The sequence below is a fragment of the Psammomys obesus genome, unplaced genomic scaffold (genome assembly GCF_907164565.1).
Source record: "Psammomys obesus unplaced genomic scaffold, mPsaObe1.curated_primary_1811, whole genome shotgun sequence".
Classification (NCBI taxonomy): domain Eukaryota; kingdom Metazoa; phylum Chordata; class Mammalia; order Rodentia; family Muridae; genus Psammomys; species Psammomys obesus.
In genome coordinates this window covers 3,759,893-3,785,386 of record NW_026596162.1, presented here as the reverse complement: position 1 = coordinate 3,785,386, position 25,494 = coordinate 3,759,893, and the positions used below count along the sequence as shown (strand labels likewise).

At 46.0% G+C, this 25,494-nt stretch overlaps 1 protein-coding gene across 1 annotated transcript in view; it reads left to right on the top strand.

The window, feature by feature from the left end:
- The window catches only part of Ssr1 (signal sequence receptor subunit 1), a 16,295-nt gene extending 6,982 nt beyond the window's left edge, over nt 1-9,313 (top strand). Inside the window, exons 4-8 of the mRNA XM_055595088.1 lie at nt 960-1,222; nt 2,487-2,563; nt 3,241-3,319; nt 5,208-5,301; nt 7,086-9,313. Of these exons, the coding sequence (XP_055451063.1) occupies nt 960-1,222; nt 2,487-2,563; nt 3,241-3,319; nt 5,208-5,301; nt 7,086-7,153 (581 nt within the window). The 3' untranslated portion in view covers nt 7,154-9,313. The remainder of the gene's footprint in view (nt 1-959; nt 1,223-2,486; nt 2,564-3,240; nt 3,320-5,207; nt 5,302-7,085) is intronic.
- Nucleotides 9,314-25,494: the final 16,181 nt, after the last annotated feature.

Below are 25,494 nucleotides of genomic sequence, written 5' to 3'. Positions count from 1 at the left end.
TGTGTGTGTGTGTGTGTGTGTGTGTGTGTGTGTGTGTGTGTGTGTGTGTTTTAGGATATACATAATAAGCTATCTGGAGGATAGAGTTTTGTTTATTTCATGTGTACCTCATCACTTGAGACTTGGTTTTCCACTGGTAACGTATTGTTAGCCTACAAAGATTTATACTTTGGAACATTTCCAACCTTCCAGTTAGGGCTACTCAGATTCTTGAATACATTTATTTATTAAGGGCTTTGTGGGTAGCATTGTTCTTAATACTTTGCAGTACTTATTTAATCCCAGCAAACCCCGAGGGAATAGTTATTGTTGATCTTGAGTTTAGCGGGATTAAGAAACTTGTTCTGGGGTTACCCAGAACATAAAGCAGATTGCAGAGGCAAGAGTCAAACCTAGCTCTGTCTGTTCTATAGCCCTTTTTGGTACTAGGTGAAATTCAGCCCATTAGACTCTGGTACACTTTTACAGAGGACTTAACACCAGAAACTTAATTTTCTTGGTCTTAAGTGTTCTTTTTTTCTCTATATTCTAGTCTTATGCCTAAAAACGAGTAATTGGATTGTTGGGGATGTACTCGGTAGTTTTTCAATGCCTGGAGTGTACAAGGTCCCTGTTCTATTCTCAGCACTGCAGAAAAGGAAATTTGAGTTTGTGATCCCTCCTCATTTGTTTTTGTTGTAACACACTAAGTTGATAAGCCTCTCTCATGATGAGCTTGCTGCCATGATGTGATCTGGCTGAAATTGCATACCCAGTTTACCTCCTAAGTTGGGATCCCAGGGAACAGACAAAAGTTTTTGCATTTAGATGACAGCTCTGGCTAGTCAGAGCTTATGTACATTCATGCTAGGGTGCTCTGGTGAGGAGAGTTCTGAAACCAAGTCCATGTCTGTTTCATATTGAACTCTGAATGTATTCTGATCCCACCCACCCCCCATGCCTCCTATTTTGTGTCTTAGATTTTCCAGCAAACAACATCGTGAAGTTCCTGGTAGGCTTTACAAACAAGGGGACAGAAGATTTTATTGTTGAATCGCTAGATGCCTCGTTCCGTTATCCTCAGGACTACCAGTTTTACATCCAGAATTTCACAGCTCTTCCTCTGAACACGATAGTGCCACCGCAGAGACAAGCGACTTTTGAGTATTCCTTCATTCCTGCAGAGCCCATGGGGGGACGGCCCTTTGGTCTAGTCATCAATCTGAACTACAAAGATTTGAATGTAAGACCTTTTGAATTGGGTTTTGTTTTTGTTAGAGACTGCAGGGACAGTGGCCATTGTCGAATACTCTTCTGTCTGTTTAAGTGCTTAATTTGGGATTCAAACTGTAATAGGCACCAGGAATATAAAAGGAATCGCCTGTCAATCTACGTTTATAATGTGGTGAGAGAGGTGGCCAAAAATGAGCAGTAGCATAGTGGTAAGGGGTGCATACCTGAGCTGTGTGTCACTAGGTGCTGCTATATGTGTGTGGGAAAGTGACTTGAACTGGATCTTGACAAGAGCAAGTAAGTGTGCAGTAGAGATGCTGTGGAATATAAGGTATTTGTTCTGTCCCATTTTGTTGTAGCCCTTTTGCCCATTTAAATGCTTCTAAAGACTTTGTTATTGTTTTGATATTTTGTATACCCATAGGTAAAATACAACCTACAATTTTAATAGCAAGGTTTGTGTTAATTTCATATATCCCTGAGAGGAATCTACTAGTACAAGGGGTAGATCCCAAGTAGACCCCATCTATCAGATGAAGGTGTGCTTATACCATTTCCTTTCCCAAGAGTTTCCTTTGAGGAGTGCCTTCAGACCTTCCCTCACCCTGTGTTAAGGTTGGTTTCTATAGTTAGTGTAAAGGAAAAGCTCATTCTGTCCTCGGAGTGACATCTAAATAGCCAGAGTTTTATTTCTCTTCATTTTGTCTTTTCATTTCATTATTTTCAAGTAGGATTGAACTGAGTTCAGTTTCAAAGTGCTTCCTTTGTGGCAGAATAAGTTGATAATGGAAAAATATACTTTGGTACTGGAAGTCACTAGTCCGTTCCTTATAGTGGAATTGATTTCCATTTCAGTTTGAGTTCAGAGCATTGTCCAGGCCTCTCCCTAAGTGATCTGCTCCTGCAGCTGCTACAGTCCTTGTCTGCAAGGTTACAGGTGGCCGCTAGTGCTGCTGAGGAGTTCTGTAGGTTTTGCTTCTTCCTGCCAGTGTTCTGTGACTCTCACACTGTCCTGGCTGCTGAAACTACTGTCTCCCTGCTCCCAGCAGACAGTAGAGGGTGGGCTTGGCAAGCTTATAGGCATTTTTATTTTATAGGAGAAAAAACATTTCTGTATCTGGCATTGAATAGTGCAGTTGCATATGGCTTTGTTGTCTGTCATGACTAATGGTGGGAAAGTTAAGTCTATTAGGATAAGAGTTTTAAGACCAGCTGTAAGTTTATTCTTTCAGCGCATCTCACACATGAATTTTATCGTCTGTTTCTTAAAACAGGGCAATGTATTCCAAGATGCTGTCTTCAATCAGACAGTCACTGTTATTGAAAGAGAGGACGGGTTAGATGGCGAAACGTGAGTAAAGCTGTGCCTGTAGATCTGGGCTCAGGCTGAGCTGGAGGGGGTGCTCAGAGTGCAGAGCTCAAGTGGGCAGGATGAGTGGCCCCTATAGAGCTGATGAAATGCTTGTCACAGAGTAACCTTTATGTGGTTCTTGTGCTTCTTAATAAAAGTCAGGAAAGATGGTTGAAACTGAAAAAGTGCTTTTACAGAGATAGGAGTTAAATCTTTCCTGCCCCGTGCTTTAAGTTGAGCCTTAGCCTATCTAACTTACATGCTCTAAGATACTTACATAAATTCGAAAGTTTTTTTTTTTTTCTTGAAAAATGTTTTTTTCTGAGTAAAGAATTATCTGTGAACTTAAATGTGAATCACTTGAAGGGATTATAAGTCCAGTTATGAAAAATGATATGTGAGGCAAACCAAACTACTAGAATTGTCTTAAGCTGTGATTTTCAAATAAAACACATTTTAGACGGTAGAATTTTTTTTTTTTTTTTTTTTTTTTTGACAAAGTGTTCTTAACCAAATAAAAGGAGATTTGTAAAGCTTATTGCCTGGAATTAAAATGATATATTTCTTCTTCCTACAAGTTATTTGGAAAGCTGTTGTAGTATGTGTTAGGATTTTGCTTTTAATTAGAAACGGTATTTATGAGTTAACATCAGCTATATTTTATTTTTCTGTGCCAGAATTTTTATGTATCTGTTCCTTGCTGGCCTTGGGCTTCTCGTTGTTGTTGGCCTTCATCAACTCCTAGAATCCAGAAAGGTAATTATGAATGAATAACTCTGAAAACCACATTCAGAAGTTATAATGCTAACTACACTGTGGTTCTTTAGGGCTTCTCGCTCCTGCTGTAGTTTGTGGACTTGGAACTTTATTGTACCTTTTTGAAACAGTATCTGAAGACGAGGCTCTGGACGTGTGGGTTGAGTTTGTCGAGGGTGTGTGCAGTGAGTGAAGTGAGTTTGCCCTCTGAAGTCACCTTGACTGTCCTAACGCAGTAATACTCCTTGAGGTCAGGAAGATTTCATTGTTCCACTTAGTACGTTTTCCTCATACGTGGGTATATTATCTAATCAAACCAATTTATTTGGGTGAAAATTCTTAGTAAGGGGGTATACTTGTTGTGTATTCAGAATTTATGGACTATAACACTTGCTAGGCAAGCGCTCTACATGGAGCTATAGCTGAAGCCCTTGGCTTTGGAGATAGGGTTTCACTGTGTAGTTCTGGCTGCCCTTAAAGTCCAGTGTAACTCAGTCTGGCCTTGCATGATCCTCCTGTGTCCTCCTAGACGGTGGGATTACAAACGTGTGCCAACCTTTCCCACAGAATTTTGAGATAATCCTAGTATGTAGATCTGGCTGGCCAGGAGCTTACCATGTAGATCATGCTGGACTCAACTCACAGAGATTCACCTGCCTCTGCCTCCTGAGAGCCCAGATTATAGGTGTCTACCACCATGCCCAGTTTCTTGCACAGATTTTGATTTTTAAATTTCAGAGCAAGTCTAAAGAAAATGGAATTAAATGAGTTTTATTTCCATATTGCAGCAGATAGGCTACAAAGAAAGTCTCCCTCTCTCTTTCTCTCCTTTGTTTTTGAGACAGGATCTCATGTAGCCTGGCCTGGCCTCGAACTCCCTATATTGCTGAGGCAGGCCTTCAACTCCTCATCCTTCTTCCTCTCCCTGCAGTGTATTGGGATTGTATGTATGCACCACTGTGTCTTGAAATTTTCATACTCTTAGTTTTGAGATTTTGCGTGTTTTGTTGTGTCTGTGCCTACTCTTTAAGTATATTTAGCTAACAATACAAGATTGCTTGCTTGGAGCATTTCAGTAATTATCCTGAATTTCAATGACTGGAAATTTATTTATTTGTTTGTTTGTTTGTTTATTTTTCTGAGACAGGGTATTTTTGTGTAGCCTTGGCTGTCCTGGGCTCACATTGTGGACCAGTCTGGCCTCGAACTCACAGAGATCCACCTGACTCTGCCTCCCTAAGTGCTGGGATCACAGGTGTGTGCCATTGCACCAGGCTGGAAATTTATTTAGTCTTTATGATTTGATTTCCAAGTGGAAAGAAAATCAGTGATATAACAACAAATTAAGATCCATAACAAGGGTGAGTATCTATAGGCTAAAAGTAGTTAAGATTTGTTCTTTTAGGGCATTTTCCTGTTATAGCATATGTACACGTACATTCACATGTGTATGCTTTGGTGCATGTGAGGAGGTCAATTTGGAGTTGATTCTTTCTTTCTACCCTTTGGGACCCTGGGATCAAGTGCAAGGCCTGGTGGCAGACATCTTTGCTCACTAAGAAGACATCTTGCTGGCCCAAGACTGACTGTGTATAGTTAAGCAGATAATATATATGTTAGGGTGTTTTAAAACAGAAATGGAATTTGTCTGCTAAGATGCTCAAATTAATCAGTGTTTTAAAAATTAGAATACATAGCCATGCGGTAGTGGTGCACTTGGGAGGCAGAGGCACAGGTGTATCTGTGAGTTCAAGGCCAGCCTGGTCTCCAGAGCAGGTTCCAGAACACCCAGGGCTACACAGAGAAAACCTGCCTGGAAAAAAACAACAAAATTAGAACAAACAGTGCTGTGGCATGTCTTGTAAATGTTATGTTTTTTACATTGTAGCGCAAGAGACCCATACAGAAAGTAGAAATGGGTACATCAAGTCAAAATGATGTTGACATGAGCTGGATTCCCCAGGAAACTTTGAATCAGATCAGTAAGTAGCCTTACAAACTTGGTGGAAAGTCATTCTCTAAATGGAAATTAAATAGTTTCAGCCAAAGTGTTTAGTCGCTGCTATTTGACACTGATTTTCCCATTACTCGTGTAGACGCTAGTATGATTAGTGAAGCGCTTAATGATTTGTTTTGTTTGATTTGAAGTGTGTTCAAACATGCAGCTTCTTTGTAACTGTCTGACTTCTCTAATCTGTTTCCTGTCTTTTCCTTCCTGTTGCTTCAGTGCAGAGTAGAAGAGGTGAGGATGAACTTGTTCAGTGGTCTCCGCTACAGTTTTGGGGAAGCTTGCATAGTGCATGAATATAGCAAGTTTAATGAATGGAACTGTATTTTGGGGGAAACTACAAACTACTTTTGAAAGAATGAACATAAAATATTACTTAGTAAATTGTGGGTTTTTAAGTGAACAGTTTGTTAAAAATAACATAAATGTTTATGAAGGGAAAATGTGCCCCTTTGCTGAGGGACTCTTATGAAAGCACTTGTGGGCCCGGGAAGGTGACTTGGGTTACGAGAGCTGCTGCTCTTCCAGAGGACCAGGCTGACTTCCAGTGCCCGCATGATAGCCTGCAGCCCTTTGCAGCTCCAGTTCTAGAAGATCTAACCCCTTCTGGCCTCCACTGGCAGTGTGCACACGTACGCACACACCCATGCCGGTAAAACAGCCATACACATTAAGAGAGAGAGAGAGCAAGGAGGGAGAGAGGGAAATTGGAAGAAAAAAAATATCAAAATAAAATTGTACAAAAATATAAAATTTTGTTTTGTGGGCTGGAGAGATGGCTCAGAGGTTAAGAGCAAACAATCACTAATCCCATTTTCTATAAATAATTTGTACTTGTATATTAGAACAATTTTCTCTGCATACTTATTTCTGTGTAGATGTTCTGTCTACATGGGGATCACAGTGTCCATGGCCTCGCTTTTCTTGCTTGGGGCTCCTGCTTTCAGAGCATGCTCCCTCAACAACACAGTGTAGGACACTGAGGCATTCTGAGCTTCAGCTAACCAGATTTTCTGATAATTATTTTACATTTTAAGGTGGAATGGGTCTGTTGTCTCTAAACCTTTTTTTTTTTTTTTAATGTATGAACTTACAGGTCAGCTTTTTTTTTTTAACTTAACAGAAAAGAATTAGCATCTTTGCTTAATAATATTTTTAGTGTATACAAAAGCACAAATTGTAAATGCAAAGAAAACTTGTTATGTAAGCACCATTAGGTGGGTTGGGAGGAGAGCTCAGTTGGTGAAGTGTGTGCTGCACACGCCAAGACGCAGGCCAAGGATGGTGGGGTGCCCTCGGAACTCAGGGCTTGGGGAGTAGAAACGGTAGCTCTCTGGGGTTTGCTGGCCACCCCAGCTTTCTGATGAGTCAAGGCCAGTGAGATCAGATCAAAGTGGATGTCTCCCAAAGTTGTCTTCTGGTTTCTACATAGATGCACCTCCCAAGGCCTGGCATGTAGACCACCATGCCTGGGTCTTTTAAAGTATTTTAAAATTCTTGCTTTTGTCCGTAGAAGCATGTTATAGAATGTGCATGGTGTCTGCAGCAACACAGCAACCATTTCCTTCATTAAATACGAAAATTTTATTTTAATTGCTATTACCCTCGAAGAATATTTTTAAAGATATTTTAAAAACCAAGAGCTAGGTTGTTACTCTGTATGTGTGCTTGTGTGCTTCCGTGCATGCGTGCAGTTTACTGATGCCCGAGAAGGCAAAACCCTCTTTAGTTAGCTTCTAACTTGCTCTTTTCTTTCAGATAAAGCTTCTCCAAGAAGGCTGCCCAGGAAGCGGGCACAGAAGAGATCGGTGGGATCTGATGAGTAAATGTCCTCTGTGCAGCAGTTCAGTCTGTGCTTCCCCTGCCCTAATGTTTCCGGCCACATGGCCGTCAGTGCAGAGAAGCCGAACCGCCCTAGAAGGCAGCTGCTGCTTATGTGTGGACTGGGCGGTCTGCGGCGATAACTGCTGAAAGAGCACTGCTTCGTTTCCAAAGTAACAAATTTGGGCTTTTTTTAAACCATTAAACTGTGTGGGTGTGAATGTCTGTGAGCAGCTGTCTTACGAGACTCATTGTCAAACTACCTGAAACATGCCTTTAGAATGCTCAGCAAAACGCTGTTGCCGCTTCTCTTGTGATATTTTCTGAACTTTGTCCTCAAGCGCAATTGCTATTTGTCCAAAGTGTGGTTTCAGGTGTTCTACCATGAATTGCTTTGAGGAAATAGTTTGTTTATTTCTTGGACTCGATCAGATCCAAACTGATGGCACAAACTGGCCTTTTGCTTGCTGTCTATCACAGCTGTGTTGTAAAGGCACAGCAGGAGTGGCGGCGCTGTGAGCAGAGGCATGTGGGGTATTGGCTGCTCTTTACTCTGTGCGCATCTTCAGGAACCCAACAGTGGAGTCAAGGAATTTTGGAATATCTAACAACAAAATTGTGAAACCTGACAATTCTACTGACAGTAATATAGAAGTCCTAATTCTATGCTTGGTTTTGGTTTTTAAACAAAAAACTGTAGGTTGTTGTGTTGTCTGTTGTTCTGTGTGACCTGGGAGAGCTCTGGAGTAACCTCCTTTGTTTGCTTGCTTGTTGTCTAAACAGAGCATTTTGTTCTTAGTAGAAATAATCTTAAGAAAAATTGTCATAGACCAATGGCATCACATTTTAGGGGCAAGCATACATTTTAGTTAATCCTAATATACAAAAATTTTATTTGGAAATTTTTTAAGTAGTTATGAGGTTTATCTTTTAACCTGATTTTTTGGAGCTTTTGACCTACTTTTTGTTAATGTGAAGATTTCCCAAAATTCAAGCACTTAAGATTTCAAGACCAAACTTAAGTTGGGTTTGATAAAAATCCCTTCAGTTACTTTTGCCTGAACTAGTGAACTGAGTTTGGCGTTATTGTCAGACTTACTAGAAATGAAATAGTATTGAGTGTGACTGGGTAAGAGGCTCCGCTCTGCTTTTAAGCCATACTCCCCATGTGTTATAAGAAAATAGTTATTTCCGTGGCTCTCTTATTCCTGGCCTCTTTTCATTCTTGTTTTCTTGTGGTCCAATCCCTTCCACAGACAGCTAAAGGAAAACAACAGAACAAAATACACACAGAAACAAAACTTCCAAGCTGTTCTATATGTGAGCCAAAGCCAATAATGATTAAAGGTCTTCTGTAATTGTTAATCACTCATCCATCCAGAAGGGGCTGAAGTGTCAAATCGCCTGTATCTGCATCGCTGAACTGTAAATCTTTATTGCCTGTAATATAATTTGTGTGGGTTTTTAATTGAGCTGTATAATCAGTTTACTTTGAAAAGGTTCTTTGAGGCCTGCGGAACTGTGTGGTTTTTGACTTAATGTAATAGAGGAGACCTTTCTCATTCTCAAGAAACATTTTCCAGAACCTGTGACAATCTCAGTTTGCTAAGTTACTGTAACATGTTACAGTGAGGTGTGAGTAATTAAAACCTTTAAATGGCCTATAGAGTTTGACTAAACACCCGATAAAACATGGGCAGTTGCAGAAACCACACTTACAGCTACCACTTTCTCATCCCTGAGTAAGCCTTTATTACCAGCTCTTTCGTTTCTGGGGCCCAGATTAGAGCCTCAGGAGTATAGAACATATTACTTTTTAGTGTAGACTGGGAAACCGTTGAAAACTTGAGTCCTCAGGTGCCAGGCGTCTGCTATAGCAACAGTAGGTATTTAGCAGAAACTAACTCCATAATGAATGGAATTTAATTCCACACATGGTTTGTTCAAGCACACTTATAAGTAGTCTACTTTTAAATGTCTCTTAAAAATGTAAATATTTGGATGAAGCTTTTCTTTGTTTCAATATAGCCATTTGCATCATCAACCTTGGTTTCAGAATTTATCTTTTGGACAAGTTGGTTTCAGAATCTGTTAAATGGATTTAAGGATCATGTATATCAAACTCTGTCACCCAGACATTTGAGAACAATGTGTCATAAAGCATGGATCTTTGATTGTATAGCTTCATCATTTGGATCATATACTGCAGTTAGGGACTTTGGAACTGACCACTGTCCACTGAAACTTTGCCAAGAGTTTGGAAAGGAGAAGTGAGACTGTGTGTGACAGCTGAGGGGAAAGAATCAGGTAGAAATGAGAAGTAACAGTGACGTCAGAAAACAGAACTTTGATAGGAAGGAAAGGGCTACTGTCCTTAGAGTGTGACTAGCTTATCAGCCTGGAATTGTTAAGGAGAGCCGAGGGGTAGAACGTTGAGACAGTCATGCGACATGGTATGGTGGAGGGTGTTACATGCAGGAATGTGCAGCATTCATCTCGTGTAGCTCAAAGATGGCCCTACTCTTGGTATAAAGGAAAATGTGCTTGGTAGTATGTTTGAGTCATGAATTTTGTCTGTTTTTAAATGGGTCTTAACAGCCATGCTCAAGGTGGTCCTGAATTCCTTCAGTATGGGATGAAACAATTTCATTAACTCAACAATATATATGCTCTCAGCCAGATTTGATAAGACTAGACCCTTGATTTTTCTTTGAGTTCCAAAATTGTCTGTTAGCTTGAATTAAGACTATTTCTAGATAAAGCTGAGGTAACCTATACAGTGTTGTATTGGCATTTACAGCCATAGTACTAGGCAGTAACTTGGTCTGTTTCTTTCTTTTGGTTTTTGTTTCTTCCAAGACAGGGTTTCTCTGGTAGCCGTGGCTGTCCTGGATTTGCTTTGTAAACCAGGCTGGTCTTGAACTTAAAGAAATCTGCCTGCCTCTGCCTCCCCAAGTGCTGGGATTATAGGCGTGTGCCACCCACCGCAGCCGGTGGTCTGAATTTCTTAAATGAATTTACCCTTGCTCAGCTTATGGAAGAGCAGCCTAACCGTCACTTTGTCAGCAGTGTGCATGTGATGTTAGGCTTCATGGCTGTGCTGATCCATCCCAGAGAAAATTGCCTCTGCAGAGTACTTTCTAAGGCTGGACAGGACTTAGCAGTTTCCTGTAGATTAGAGAACTAAGCAATAGTTGCTTCAGGGTATTAATCTTGTTAATATTTGCATGGTTCTGTTCATTTTTTATTTACACAAAACCTAGACTTGTGACTGTGTGTCAAGTTCTGGGGGTCTTTTCTAGATGTTGGCATTGTGGCGACACACTGAAGCTGGTCCCGTAGCTGTCTTTGTGAGAAAGCGGGAAGGGGAGCGTGTTATTAGACAGGAGTCATGAGCTGCGCTCTGTTGGGCCTCCTGCTGATGGACCTTGCAGCAGCTCACAGCAGGGCCGATGCACTGCTCGCTCTTTGTACATGGGAAGTCACCGAATTGAAGGGACTTGGAGGCTCTGGTAAATATGCTTCGGAGATGTCTTTTTTTTTCAACTCTGTAGTGTTCTTTCCTTTGAATCCATATAGCATCTCAGAAGTCTTATAAAACCAAGCATTTGGGCAGCTTACAAATACTCATTTTCTGGAATCCAGCAGCTAGAAGGTTGAAGTAGTCTTGGTACTGAATATACAGATGTGCTTGTACCATGTACACATTAAACACACTTGCCACTTAACTTGCCACTCTGTACTTGGCTTGTAGTATTATGTAGAATTACTTGAACTGGAGATTTAATTTTCATAATTTTGTTAACGACAATAGCACATTTAATCTTCATTAATATACTTTATATGTCTCCCTAGTAAACTGTCATGTCTTTAAAAACTTCTGTCAGTGTGTGGTGGTGCATGCCTGTAATCCCAGCAGGAGGGAGGCTGAGGTAGAAGGATCATAAGAAAGGCCAGCCTGGCTACATTTTAAGTCTGTTTTTGTTTGGATTGTTTGATTGGTTTTGTTTGTTTTGGCTGAAATACCCATATTCATGTTAGAGATGGACCATCTGCTTGTATTACACAGGCAGATTTGGACAGGTCTGGGTTATAAGACTTCTGAGATAATTTCTATTTAGTTTGGATTTTCTTTTGGCACAGTAAGACATCATGAAGAAAACCCAGTATACCTGGAAAGTCCAAAGGATAGCTCTGTAGTCTTCAAGCCGCGGGTAGTTTGTGCTTGTTTTTTTTCTTTGCTTTTCCATATGTAGACTTGTGTAGGTGCCTGGGACAGTCTGTCTCCCTGTGACCATATCTCCCTCTGCTGGGCTGTCCGCCTGAGTTTGTGAACTCAGTCTCTAGCCCACAGTTAGGTGGAAACCTGTGACTGCCTAGAAAGAAGCAACAGGGCAAAGGCAGCGGGTAAATCCCTGAGCTTGAGGTCTCTAGGTCAGCCAGAACTACATAGCGAGACCCTGTCTCAGGAAAAACGGCAACAAAGACTGGGAACATAGCTCCAGTGAATTGGAGCTATGGCCTTGCAGGCATGAGGACTTGGGGTTGCTCTCTAGAACACACGTGAAAGTGCCAGCTGTGGTGTTATGTGCTGGGGAAGTAAAGGAACAAAAGGCCCCCTGGAGCTTGCTGGCCAGCCCTGTCTCAAAGGTGATGCCCAAGGTTGTCTTCTGGCTTCCACACACCCTCCTCACTTGCCATTTTGCCAAGTGACTGTCGTGGTTCATAAAGACTTTGGTGGGGTAGGAGAGAGGTCTCTGGTTAAGAGCTTACTACTCTTGCACCCGTATTGGGTGACTCAGAACTGTACCTATACACACACATTTGCAAGGTTAAAAAGAAATAATTCCTTATAAAATAAATAAATATTCCTAGTGAGGAACTCATTAGCCATGAAGCTGAATGAAGAGCTAGTACAATGTGATGTGCCCACTTGGAGACTAGAAGACACCTGGGTCTTAAGTGTGGCCACTAGCCAAAGGTTATCCAGTCTCTGGTTCTTCATAAGCAGAACGAAACTTGAAATACTGCTTTTTAATTGTTTAGTTCTATTAACAAACCTGTAGTCAGTACAGCAGTATCAAATGGTTTTTCAAAATAGCTATTTACTTAGAAAACGGGGTGGGGAGTCACCTTCTATCAGTAGGGTTTGGATCCCAGTGTCTCATAGGCAACTTTGGTTTCCTTTCTGACAGGTTTCTGCCTGCCCCCGGGGTGTTTAGGTGTTTTGGAGTCAAAGGCTTACAGTGTGCTTTTACACAATCAGCAGTGGCTGATGGTTCTTCCTGTGAACGTGTGGTGCTGTAGTACTACGTACCAGGGAGCACAGGGAAGCGGTACAGTGGGACTTGGACTTTGATGTGAAGTAATACTCTACCTGGGCTCTAGACCATTGAACCAGCTCTCCAGGCCCCCCCCCCCTCCGAGAGAGTTCTTAACACTACTTGCTGCCCTCCCTGTGGGAGATTGAAAGCATTCAGCTCCTACTACATATGAGGTCAGGATTCCATCCCCTTGAATCTCCTGAGCAGTTTGTTAGAGATGCATGTGTTTGCTTTAAAGCGCTCTTGCATTTAGACCTTGTCCTGACCATCATATGTTCTTTCCCTGATCAACTCAAACTGATGCTTGTCTGTCCAACCTCCAAGCCAGGAGCTGTAGTGCAGGGAATGAGCTGGAGCAAGGCTTCAGCCGGCTTTGCTTGAAGTTGAGGCTGCTGCAGGTGCCACAGAGTCTGAAGGTCACTGAAGTGTCAGCATGAGGACATTCTTGTAGTTCACCCAAAGCGCGCGCGCGCGCACACACACACACACACACAAACACTTGCTTTATACTGAAACCTTACCTAGAAGGCCTTGCATCTCAGATGCCACAGAGAAGAGTGACCCAGTGGTCACCATGCTGCTTTTTACACATGGTCTTTGGCCTAGGTAAGGTTTAAAGGGATAGTCCTGACCAAGCACTTGTCCCATCCAACACCAGGACTACCTGGCTGACAGCAAGCCACATAAAACATTTAGCTGCTGACCCTGTGGCTGAACCCCTGCCTCTCCCACCATCCTCTCCATCTCTGGCTCTTCATACTTCTTGAAAGCCAGGTCTGAAAGCCTGCAGATGCCTCTGCTTCTTTTAGGTCTGTGTTGTCTCCTTTGCGTTGCTGGCTGTCTTGCCTTCTGGTTGAGGCTTGCAGTCTCAATTTCCTTCTGACTTAGCCCTGCTGGACAAAGCCCGCTCTTGTAGGATCTTAGAGGACCCCACGTGCCCAGAGCCCTGGCACTCAGTTTCCTGGCCTCCAACAGCCCTAAGTCTACTTTCCAGTCTAGGACCATGCTGTTGGAGGCTGGCTGGCGTAGGAGCTTTGGCATTTCTCACTGCAATTTCATGTTGTTGTTGTTTGCTTCAGTCCTGGGTTTTCTGATGTACATTATTTCCTTCAGGGCCATTCTAACTGCCAGAGACACATTATTCGTTCCTTTTTCCCAGGCCAATAACTTGTTTCCTCTCTTTGGTGGCCCTCCTTCCAACTGTGTCACCTTTTAGCAGCATGACTCCCTTTTATCCAGCCTTAATATTTTAATGAATGACAGCTAATCCTAGCTCTTTGTGAAGTAACATTAGATTTCGGTTCTCTGTGCTTCTGAGATGTCTCTGAATCAAAACATTACTTTTTCTATTGCTCCATTTCTTTAAGAGGCTTGGATCTGCTCTGTTTTGTGCTTCTCCACGTGTTTCCCACAGTGTGGCTTAGGCAGACCCATTTATTAAGAAGCTTTATAGTGTGAGCTTCTTCATTGTGATGTGTCTGAAGTTGCTCTTTGGGTATCTTCTGTGTCTATTCAGTGACAGTAGGAGTAATGAACCCGTAATTCTCAAGCAGCTTTGGTAATGCATTCCTCATGAGTGTCAAGATGACTGTGTGAAGTCTGGTGAGCCCAAGACATAAAGGTACCTACTTCTGTACCTGCTTCTGTTTCCAAGGTGTATATCCTACAGTTACAACCTATTGGGAAAGCACCTCTGCAATAGGAAAGTGTTCCCAAGTACCAGCCCATGTCAAAGGTTGGTTTGAGAGGTGAGACACACGAAGTTATCTAAAATACGAAACAGAACAAAGAGGAAAAACAAGTTCAGGCATAGTGGCTCATAATCTGGGAGGCAGGGGTAGGTGGAATTCTTGAGAGATCAAGGCCAGCCTGGTCAATGTATCAAGATCCTGTCTAAAAAGGAATTACAAATTTGATCATAATTTTCCTTAGAATGTTTTTTAAAGGTAAGATACTCGTTACATAGAAAAATGTTGCCATTTCAGTTAACAGTCTGTTGTAGAATCAAGGGGACTAATGAGTTTCATACTAAGCCTGATGCTGTAGGCCCAGCGGCTCAGGAGGCATTGTGACTTCTAGGCCTGCTTGGGCTGTAGGTGAATTGCAAGGCCAGCCTAGGCCGTGTAAATGAGACCTTGTCTGAAAAGAGCTGAAGATGCAGTGTGGCGGTAGAGAGTTTGTTTCGGGTGTATGAGGCCCCGCGTTCCATCCCAGCACTGCATGTGTGCCCCCTCATGCCCCCCCCCCCCCCCATGCACACATTTCATATGTGCTTCCGGGCTGTTGACTTTGCAGGTCATGGTCATAAAAGACACGAAGGTCCCAAGACCTTCCCTCCTTCCATTCCCACATATTAAGAGTCTGGGTTTCCAATAGTCAGACACACCACAAACCAGCCAGGTAAACATTCTTTCATTAGGCTAGCCCACTGAGGCAGTAGCACCTAGGTTTCTCTCCAGGCTCCAGTCTGGGCAGTCACACTGTGTTCCTCACAGAAAGGTCACCTGACTGGAGGCTGCAGACTTGAAGAATATAGCTTTATAACTAATGACTTCAGCCTCTTCTGTGAAAGAAAAACATGCTCTGAAGAGTGAGAAAAAACAAGGTCTATAAGAACCAGTATTTTTTTTTTTAATGTTTTCTTTTAAATGCTTGGGATAGTATTCAATTTCAGATAAATCTTTCTATGCTGAATCTGAGAGATATCAAAATGCTGACTCAGTCTTTTTACAAGGGTGGTGAATTTTTTTTTCCTTTTCAGAATGTTTGTAAAGTGCTTATATTTTTTAATGAAAGCAATAAATATGAATGTTGAATTTATCTTGGCTTCCAAAAATGAGTGTGATCCTCAAAGCAGTTGCAGATAGCTTTCCTGTAGCCAAAAAAAAAGTGAGCCAATGCTTAAAATGTGTTAACATGCATCCTGTTTGCAGGTCGGATAATTATCCACAGGAGCCCCCTGCGGTATTTTTATAGGCCCAGCTTCCTCACTGTGAACTGCCAATGTCCATTCTCCCTCCTTTACTCAGCTAGTTCAGCCCTCGTGTTCAGGGCTGCATCTCTGTCCCACCCAAGTCAGGACCTTGACTCTGCCTGGCTGCAGGGTCTGTGGGCCAGGGTCTAGATTAAAGCATCCCTGCCTTGCTCTCACTGGCACGCCCTCTCCAAACCTCGCCATCTTCCAGCCCCCACACTTCCTTCAGCAGCAGGGCCTTACTAGCTAACTGCATCACACACGTCGCTCTGTTGTCTTCCTACTCCCAGCATGCTCCTTAGGATGTTTCACTTTCAGGAAATGTGAGCTGTGAGAGCAGAACTGTTCAAAGACTAGGGATGTAGCTCGGTGGATCAATTGCCTTCAATGCACATGGCCCGAAAATGCACGTGGTCAGACTTTGCACACCCAGCCCAGGCAAAACAAAGACACCAAATGGAGTCTTCAAACAGTACCTACATGGTAGGTGTTTGATGATAGAAATTCTTTACCCAGCCACACTATATTTGCAAATAAGGAAATTAAAAGTACAAGATAATTTGACAAAAGCAAAACAAAATAAAATTTCCACTCTTAAGCTGTGAAATTGAGATGCAAACAGGTTTGTAAGTGTGTCCCAAGCAATCGTGTGACTGCTTGGTGTTCCCCCCAAACAAAACGGCCTCCTGGTCACTCTCCACTGAAAACCCGAAGGGAGGAGTTGGCATGCCGCGTTTGGGATTCACAGGCAGGACTGTGCAACCTTCAGCACAGCTGCCCCGCCTTGAGTCTGCAAAGAGCTGATAGCACCTGGAGTGTAGACTGCTGCTCAGCTGCTGCTTGTAAGGGCCAAACAACACAAGAAGAAATGGCAGCCAGGCGCACTGCTTGCTGGGAAATGGTTCCTGCGACGTGCCTTCGGGTGGATCTAAAAATGGCATGAAAGCATGGCAGCTGTAGCTCCAATGTGAAAAATTTGATCCAAGACTGACTTGCTACAGATACTTTCTTACGTGCATAATGACCAGGCATTACCAAATGGTGCCAGGCAAAAGTCAGTAGCCTCTCACAGCCAGCACGAGCTGCCCACCAGCCATGACTGCACTGGGAGGAGAGAGGCCAGGAAAAAACTATCGAAGTTTAGCCCTTTCGACCAGAACAATGGTCGTCACTAATAGTTAACAAGTGGTATCACTAAGAGTTAAAACTAAGTACCAGCTGGTCATAGATGCTTACACTTAAAATCGTAGTAATCAGAAGCCTGAGGCAGGGGGCTTGCCCAGAATTTGAAGGACAGCCTGGGCTACAGAGCGAGTCCTGGTGTCAGAAAATCTAAGTAGGGCCAGTGAAATGGGTTAGCCAGAGCCCAGCCAACTCCCCAGAGTTTGACCTCTGGCCTTCACATATGTGCCTGCACATACACCCACCATAAATTTTAAGTTCTAATTAAAAAGCACGAAGAAAATGTACATGATACTCTTTATTGTTTGTGTGTGTGTGTTCCGAGACAGGGTTTCTCTGTATAACCTTGGTTGTCTGGTACTTGCTTTGTAGACCAGGCTGGCCCTGAACTCACCTGTGCGTGCCACCGTGCCCAACTAAATGTACTCATTTCTAAATGCATATAAAAGTCAGTTTCCCATAAGCGATAGTTCTTTTCACCTGTGGGGTTTTTGTTTGTTTGATTTTCTTCATACCTTTAAAGAGATGCTGTACTCCACCATTCAGTTCTTCCAAATGATAAAGAATGACAGGGCAGGCCCGGCTCCGAAAGTAAAGGCCTTTGCCACAAGCCTGACAACCCGAGTTGGATCTGGAAGCCCACGTAGTGGAAGGAAAAGAACTGACTTCACTAAGTTGTGCTCTGACGGACACCATGACAGACACATCCAATAGTAACGTTTTCATGTGGGAGTTAGCACAGACTCCCTGGAAGCCGCCTGCAGAGATGTGCTTCTGCTGCCCTCTGCTGCCCATGGAGGGTATGGCGGTGACCGAACCACCCATCCCCAGGGCCTCCCAGCCCCGTGCTGCTGCCTGAAAGCTGGAGAGGCTTGGGAAGGCTTCACTCCTAAACACACCACCTACTCCAGCCGGCCCTTGGCACGGCATGCCTGTGGTGCACCCCACTCCAGGCTACATGTCACAACAGAACGGAAAATGCTTGCTTCAGCAAGAGATGGGTGAAGGGCATTGGAGGGTCAACAGAACGGTTTGTCAGTAGGATGACTGCTGAAATAACCAGCCAGTGGCTCGAGCAGCCACACCCGGCCTGTTCTCTAGGTTCATTTCGTCTCCCTAACAGAAGCAAGCTCAACAAAGGCAGCCGGCCACCCCTCCGCTTTGCGGCTGTTCCCGCTCGCTGGGGGGCAGCATGGGAGGATGGCCCAGCTGATGGGATGAAGCCCTACCTGAATCCATCCACCCACTTACTGCCTCCATAGCCTTCCCCTAACCTCCTGACTTCCTTCGGCTGTTTCTTCGCCTGTCGGATTAACTACTAGTTAATCCAAGGAAGATTTCTGAATTTAACAAATGCAGCATGACAAAGAAAGCCGATCCCAGTGCCTGGCCCACAGTAACGTTCTTTGTCCCCTCCCTGTGTAAGCAACGATGACCTCTTTAAACAGTTTAGTCCTCCGTCCTTCCTCACGTCACCCATCTCTAGTCAGTCTCAGATCCTGCCCTTGTGCTTGCAGACAGCCACACTGCCTGATGCTGGACCACGCCAATGGGCCTGGATACACCTGGTTCCATATACCAGCATGCACCAGGTGCCAGTGTCCCCAGGTGGTGGTCCCCAGCCAGTCTGGTCCCTCTGAGTCCACCCAGCACTACATGGGTCTGAGGATCCAAACCCTGACCCTCACGCTTGCATGGCAAGCTTTGTATGCACCGAGCCATCTATCCCCCCAGCCCCTCTCATCACCTTTAAGGGAGCTTTCTCAGACTGCCTACCTTGTACTTGGGGTAGGTGACCGTCCCAGGAACAGGGTTTCCTTCACACTTAAGTTCTCCGGTGTGGGCCTTGAGGAGCAGGTCTTGCTCCCTAGGACAGCAACAGCAACCCCTAGTCTGTAGGCTGGCACACAGCAGGCACTCAAGTGTTGAGTGGATGGAGGAATGAGAACGGTCAGGCGTTGATTTGGTTTATAGAGCAAAGCTTTGTCCCTCTCCAGATGAGTCCTCTGTGGCCTCTGTTTTACTCTGAGGCACGGGGAAACTTTTTTCCACACCGCGGTCCCTCCTGAAGCAGGGAAATCCGATGAAGCCTCAGTGAAGAGGCAGCGCTGGTTAGCCTTTCTGGAAGGGACTCCTATTCTGGGTCAGTTTTAATGGCTTTGAACTCCCACCTTAAACTCTCCTCTTTGGCTCTTTATAGGAGGAAGAGCATGTTGGGGAGAATCTAGCTCTGATGGGTAAAGTGTTTAGATCCACACGGCAGCCTTAAGGCACCTCTGGAATGGGACGGCCCCAGTCCCCATTGCCGTGTCCTGCGAGCCTCAGACCCTGGGACAGTGGCCGGGAACGTACCTAGCAGCTTCTCAGCTCACCATCTTCCTTTGGCTCTTTCAGGCGCAGAAGGAAAGAGGCTCATTGAGAGGACGGCCGTGCAGCTCAGCCATCTTGTGGTCTCAGGGGCATGTGTGCCTGCTTCACCTGCTTCGGGAAGTTGTCTAGACCGGTGGCCCCTGCAGCCTGGATGTCTTCTCTGCACCAGCTTGCTGTTTGTGAAATTTAGGACTGCACCAGCCACTCAACTGGACCCTCACGTGGGTCCTCTACGAAGCCGCTGCTGGAAGTGGCTGTGTCGCTAGGGCTTTGTGGCTGATGAATAACAGCTACCTGTTTTGTCTTTGGGTGGAGCGTCCCCAGGAAACCCTGCAGCTCTTACAGCTAGTGTGTAGGAGGGGACGAGTCCAACCAGCCAGGGATGGAAGACCCTCAGGCCAAGCTCTAGGGCCACTTGGGTCAGAAGGCTCTCGTGTCCCCACATCATGTATGGCCTCGTAGGAGACAGAGGATTCTGGGTGAAGCCAGGTAGCTTGATTGAACACCTCAGCAGCTTCCGTGACCATCTGAGGAAATGTTCACTGATGAGTGTCCTCGGGTTGGGCTGACAGGAGGGTTGGGTGGTCCCCTCAGTCCACAGTGGCTCTGGTGGAGGTGAGCCAGGAGGCACCCGAGCTGAGTAATGCTTCATGCAGGTGTGAGTCATAGGAGGCAGTGGCTCCCCCAGCTGTCCCTCGGAGGCTGGCTTCTGTGCGTGGATGCTCTCCGTGAGCTTGAATTGTGCTGATGGCAACGGAGTTGAACTGCTTTGAATCAAATTGGATGGAAATAAATTGACGTGAAAGGCTTGCAGACAATGCGTGACTCTTGCCGGGGGCCAGGCCTTCGGAGGTCACAGGTGAAGCTCATTCCAGTCTTCCCAGGTGCATCCCACAGGTGCTGTGGGACTTGTGGAAAGCACGTGTAGAACTTCAGGTGGAAATGTGAGAGGAGGTGAGGGCGCTGGCCACAGGAAGCGGCCGTGCTTCTGGGCCACAACGCAGGCTCACCTTTGTTCAGCCACAGTCACCTACAGAAAAAAGGAGTCCCCAAGCCCTCCAGGGAACCACGTGCATCCGAGCCCCCTGGAAACAGCCGCCCTCTGTCCCTCCCTCCTCCTTCCCCACCAGCCTAAGTCAAACTCTGGAACCTCTGGGGGCTGGCTTAAGACAAACACTTAAATAAATAAATAATCTGAGAAAGCCGCTGGGGAGGTGGGGTGTTGCTGCATCTCAGCGGGGCCGCCAGCACCCCGCTTGCCTTTTCTAACTGCTGACCTGCTTTATCTTAGATTCAAATCAACATGTATGCACTTTGCAAGCTCTTGAGCATACAGAAAGCCCTTCTGTTTCTTGGGGAGCCAAAAAAAATTAAACTCAGAAGCCAGGGTGGTGCCACCGGAAGTTCCAGGTAATGCTTGAGCTCAGGAGTTAGAGGCCAAAGTAGGCAACATAGCAAGACCCATCTTAAATAAATTAACAAACAGTGAAACTTGAACTCAGGACTCAGCAGGTGGTATGATGATGTAGAGGACTGTGGGACACAACAAAACGGACTCCCTTTGGTCAGTGATCCTTGGACACCAGTAGGGTGCCTTCCCTCTCATCTGAATCTGACTTGTGCTGAAGGGCTCACACTAAAGAAGAGGTGGAGAATTCCGAAATCTATTGGGCGAGGTGCGGTTCCTAGAATGGCCGACAGAGGGCGTGAGCGCCCGGCATCACAACAGCAGGCCATACCACAAATGGCAATGCTGGCTTCCTCGCTGTGTTGAGGTGGGGAGGGGTGGACAAAGGATAATTTGGTGGGAGTCCCGTTTTTTCTTTCCACTGTGTGGGTTCCTGGGCTTGATGGCAGGTGCCCACACTCACTAAGTCATCATGGTGACCCCAAATCATCTTGTTTGGAAGGACCACGTTGTCCCCATATGTCCCTGGAGATCGGACACTGAAGACCTGTCTCTTGAACTTACAACCCCATGGTCACATGCTTACTTGAGCTCTGTGTTCATACATTCTGGGAAAGGGGTATTTTACACCCATTTTAAAGATAACTGAAGTCTAAAGAACCTGAATACTTTGAATGTAATAAAGCTGGGATCTGAACACCAAGTTATTTGGCCTCAGCTCCTATTGGCTTCCCAACATCTCCCACTCCACTATCCCTTTAGGTAGGTGGGTCTCAACTGACTCCACACCTTAGAAAGCTCTTTTTGAGTGACTCCATCCCACAGATGCCTGGGGGAGACCCCACACCATCCCTGTTCTAGGAGATCTGGATGCTCCCCAGGTGACAGATGTGTAGCCACAGGGAGAGGACCCCCCCAGCCTTGGAGGAAAAGGCTTGGGGAGGAAGTCAGCTACTAACAAGCACCCTGTGAGCCCCATGCAGGTTATTGTCTGGAAAGTCCCGGGTCAGCTTGCCCATGGGGGTGGTCCTCTAGGAACACCAGGCCCATCAGAAAGCAAGTTGGGTGGGGCCAGGCTTGGGAAGCAGAGGTCAGGGGTCAATCTCCATTGCGGAGACTGGAGGAAGCTTGGTGTGGTGGTGCTAGGCTGTGATCCCAGCGCTCAGGGAGGCAGAGGCAGGCAGATCTACAAAGTGAGTTTAGGACAGCCAAGGCCACCCAGAGAAACGCTGTCTCGAAAAACCAGGAAAGAGAGAGGACACAGGAGTGAAGCGCGCCTGAGGAAGAGTTTTTTGGATGTGAGCAGGTCTCACACTGTCCTGGTGCTCCACTCTGTGGGGTCCTGGTAGTCCAATGTTCTTCCATAGTGACAGGTTGTGACAAGGAAGGAGACAGGTGTCTTTCAGGCCCCCTGTCCCTCAGAATCACCCTCCACAGCCGAACATGGTGACACACAACTTTAATCCCAGCCCTCAGGATGAAGAGGCAGGTGGATCTGTGAGTTAGAGGACAGACTGGCCTACAAAGCGAGTTCCAAGACAACCAGGACTACACAGAGAAGCCCCGACTAACTGAAAAGGAAAAGAGAAGGGGAGTGGGGGAGAAAGAAAGAAGGAAAGCAAGCAAGCAGAGAAGGCTATAGCTACCCTCAAGACTTCCCAGAAGAGTGTGAGTGAGTCTTTGCTTGTTTTCTGCAGGCAAGAAAAGGAATGCTGTGCTCCCTCTGCCCTAGGGGAACCCCGAGGAAGGCTCTTTCAGATCCCCTGAGGGAGGGCTCAGGTGAAGCCCACACAGCTGTCTCTCAGAGTTCGAGGCTGGCTGGCTACCCCATGGCAGCAGCCCACCTTCTTGGGAGTTTCAAGGCCGCTGCCACTGCCCGGCTACAGGCTGATAAAATGAGGATTCTTCAGGCCTGGAGAGACCTGGAAAGCCTCAGGGGCTTAAGAACACTAGCTGTTCTTCCAAAGGGCCAGAGTTCAATTCCCAGCAGCCATGTCGTTGGCTCATAGAGAGATCTGGTGCCCCCTTCCGGCACACTACATGGAATACATGCAGGCAGAATGTTGTATAAATAATACTTATTTTTTCTTTTTTGAAATGAGGATTTATGTGGATGGGACAGGCCCAGAGTCCCTGGGTGCTGCTGCTGAGAGGGACCTGCGCTCCAGGGCTGCGCCTTCAGATTTTGGTTTGAGATAATTTTACTTAGTCAACCCCTCGTTTTGCTTCCTAAGAACCTGTTCAATCCCATTGCTTCCTCCGGGCTGCTCCTGTCTTTACTTCTCCACACACTCTCCTCATTCCCTCCCTGCCACACCCATCCCTGATACCCAGGATGCCTCTCTTCCCTTACATGAAAAGATGGACAAGGGATCTATGACGGGCACACGCACCAAACAGCAATGTCGGTTTTCCTGTTCACCTACACGGTCATGCCCCAGTTCTGCTGTTCCTCTAGCTTTGCAGAGGGGCCTGTCTGGCACTACATTTGTCCTGGATTCCTAAGCCAGTCCTGGCACCAGCTGGCTCTTTGCAAATAACCCAGCACGTCACTGAGTCACTGAATCAAACTGAACTTCTCCAAATCCCTTTCTATCATCGCTGACCTTTGTGTTCCTGCGTTTTCTCCCCATGTCCCCATCCCAGGGGAGCAAGACGCCCATTCTCTCTTGCTTTCCTTCCGCCTGCAATACTGTCCCTTTTTCTCTCCTTTATGGCCATAGTAACCAACACCTTTATCTCTTGCCTCGGTAACAGCTCTGTCCTCTCTGGTTCTCCCCTCCAACACGTGCCCGTCCTTTAGTCCCCAAAGACTCCCCAGTATCCGGCAGGGCTCCTTGGGTGAAAGTTTAATCTCTTCTTTCCTTCCTTGTGAAAGTCTGCAGCTTCATTTCTTCACCTCCTCTACTTCCTGGAGCCTGGTATCAGCCTCAACCCCTGGAGGCTGGCTCAGGGACCATGCACCGACCTCCCTTTCCTTGGGTGGTGCTGCTCCCACCCACTTCTCCGGTCCTTACCCCTCCCCCTCCTCCTCTACAGGATGTAAGGACTGTAAGCCTCCTTTCTCCACCACATCCTCTGTTTCTTTCTCCCTCCTCTGCCCCTGTCTTCCTCCTCTTCCTTCTCTTCCCTCCTTGCCAGCTCTTTCCATGTCGACTTTAAACTATTCCACTCCCAGCTGTGGCTCTCAAGAGCTCCCTAAGTTCAGTTGCCCCACCTAGAGGACTTTCCGGGAACAGTCATCTCCTTCCTGGTTACGGTGCCAAGTTTTCTCGGGACCCACCCTCCTAATGATATCCTTCCCCGGGGGACACTTCTGGTTAGTGGCTTCCTCTTGAGGATCACTTCCTGGAGATGACTTTCCCAATTCTCAGGGCCACCTCCCGGCTTCCGCCCTTCTGGGGTCTACCTCATTTGGACCTGTTCCTATTCCTAGGAACAGGCTCGGGTATTCTGGGATTGGGTCCTGGGACCCATCTCTCGGGGAAAGAAAAATTGTTTAGATTAAGGCTCAGTCAACATACCAATGTCATAATTTGGAGGCCAGGAGAGGTGACTACGCTGCCCACCTCTATAGTCTTTCTGGGCAGTGAGGGAGGCCTGGTCCATCCACTACACAAATGGCTTGTGGCCTGACATGGGGCCCGGGTTCAGACTGGCCAGGAAGAAGAGGCCTTGCTCTCTTAGTAGGACAATCATGTAGGCTTGCTCAGCTAATTCGGTATCAAAGTAAGCTGGTAGGGCCACCATCGATGCTGTACTAGGGACCTGTAAAGAGGGGGCAAAGCAGGACAGGACTGTGGCAGCTAGACTCCGGAGCTAGCCACAGAGTACCCAGATCTGCCTGTACATAAGGCCACTGTCTGGACTTCCACGGTATAGTGTGACACATTCTCATTTGTATCAGGAGCTGGTCTGATTTGGATTTTTCCTCACTTGCTAATCAAGGCTCATTCACGTACCTCAGACAAGACAGAACTTGCAATCTCATGATCCGTCAACTCAGGTCCTCTGTAGGCCTCCTTGGCTTATCATCACCCTCATCTCTCCCAGGCCCCAAATTACAACACTGATGTGTCGGCTTAGCCTCATCTTTCTTTTTTTAATTTTCAGCCAAGCAGTGATGAGTTTGAGCTTGCCCTTGCTCCAGTCCGGCTTCAATCCCTCTTGCCTCAGCCAATGTCAGGATGGTTAATCTTGGTTGTCAGTTTGACTGGATCTAGGATGGAGTAGGAGGCAGCTGCTGAGCCTCCACTGAGGTGTTTACTTGATGGTTTGAAGTGAGAAGAATCCCCCTGACTGTGGGAGCACCTTCTGACGGTGACACAGATAAAAGGATGTGGAAGGAGGAGAGCTTTGTATTTGCCTGTTTGCTGTCGTTCTTGCTGCTCCATTCATCTACCCTACTGCATCTACTGCTGATCCCTTTGCTGATATTAGAACCAGGGTTTTTGGGCTTCCGATGTGGACTGAAGACCAGCAGCTCTCTAGACATCCCCTAGACCTTCAGAGACAGATTTGGGACTGTGGCAGCACCCGGCCTCACCGTCAGAGCAACTACTGGCTTCATCTGCCTTTCTAGTGTAAGGGGCCATTGCTGGCTTACTCCAGCCTTATGGTCTGAGTTGTCTAGAGGACCCCGACTAATGCAGCTAGGTCGCATCGTTCCTAGAGCTTGGTGCACGGTGTTTGCCACGTCACGGAACAGCATCTCTGCCCTTCTCACATCAACATCACGTGCTGCTTCCTGTCCCTCCTGCCAGGTGGCAGTCTGTTCATCCCGTTACTTTCTTCCCAAGCCCAGCTCAGCGGCAGCATGTGTTGGTGCTTTGCAAGGCATGCTGGGAAATGAAGGAATGGGCAAGCTTAACCACCATGCCCCTAGTCCCCGGCTTAGTTCTCCGTCTCCTGCCGGCCTCATTCCTGGTGGTCCCAAGCATCCCACAGGTAGGCCCAGAGCCTTGTGCTTCTTGTCAGCTGCCAGGCTCCAGCCTGCCTCTGGAGGTCCTTTTAAAACTCTTTTCTACAAGAAGCCAATCTGCACATACACACACACACACACACACACACACACACACACACACACTT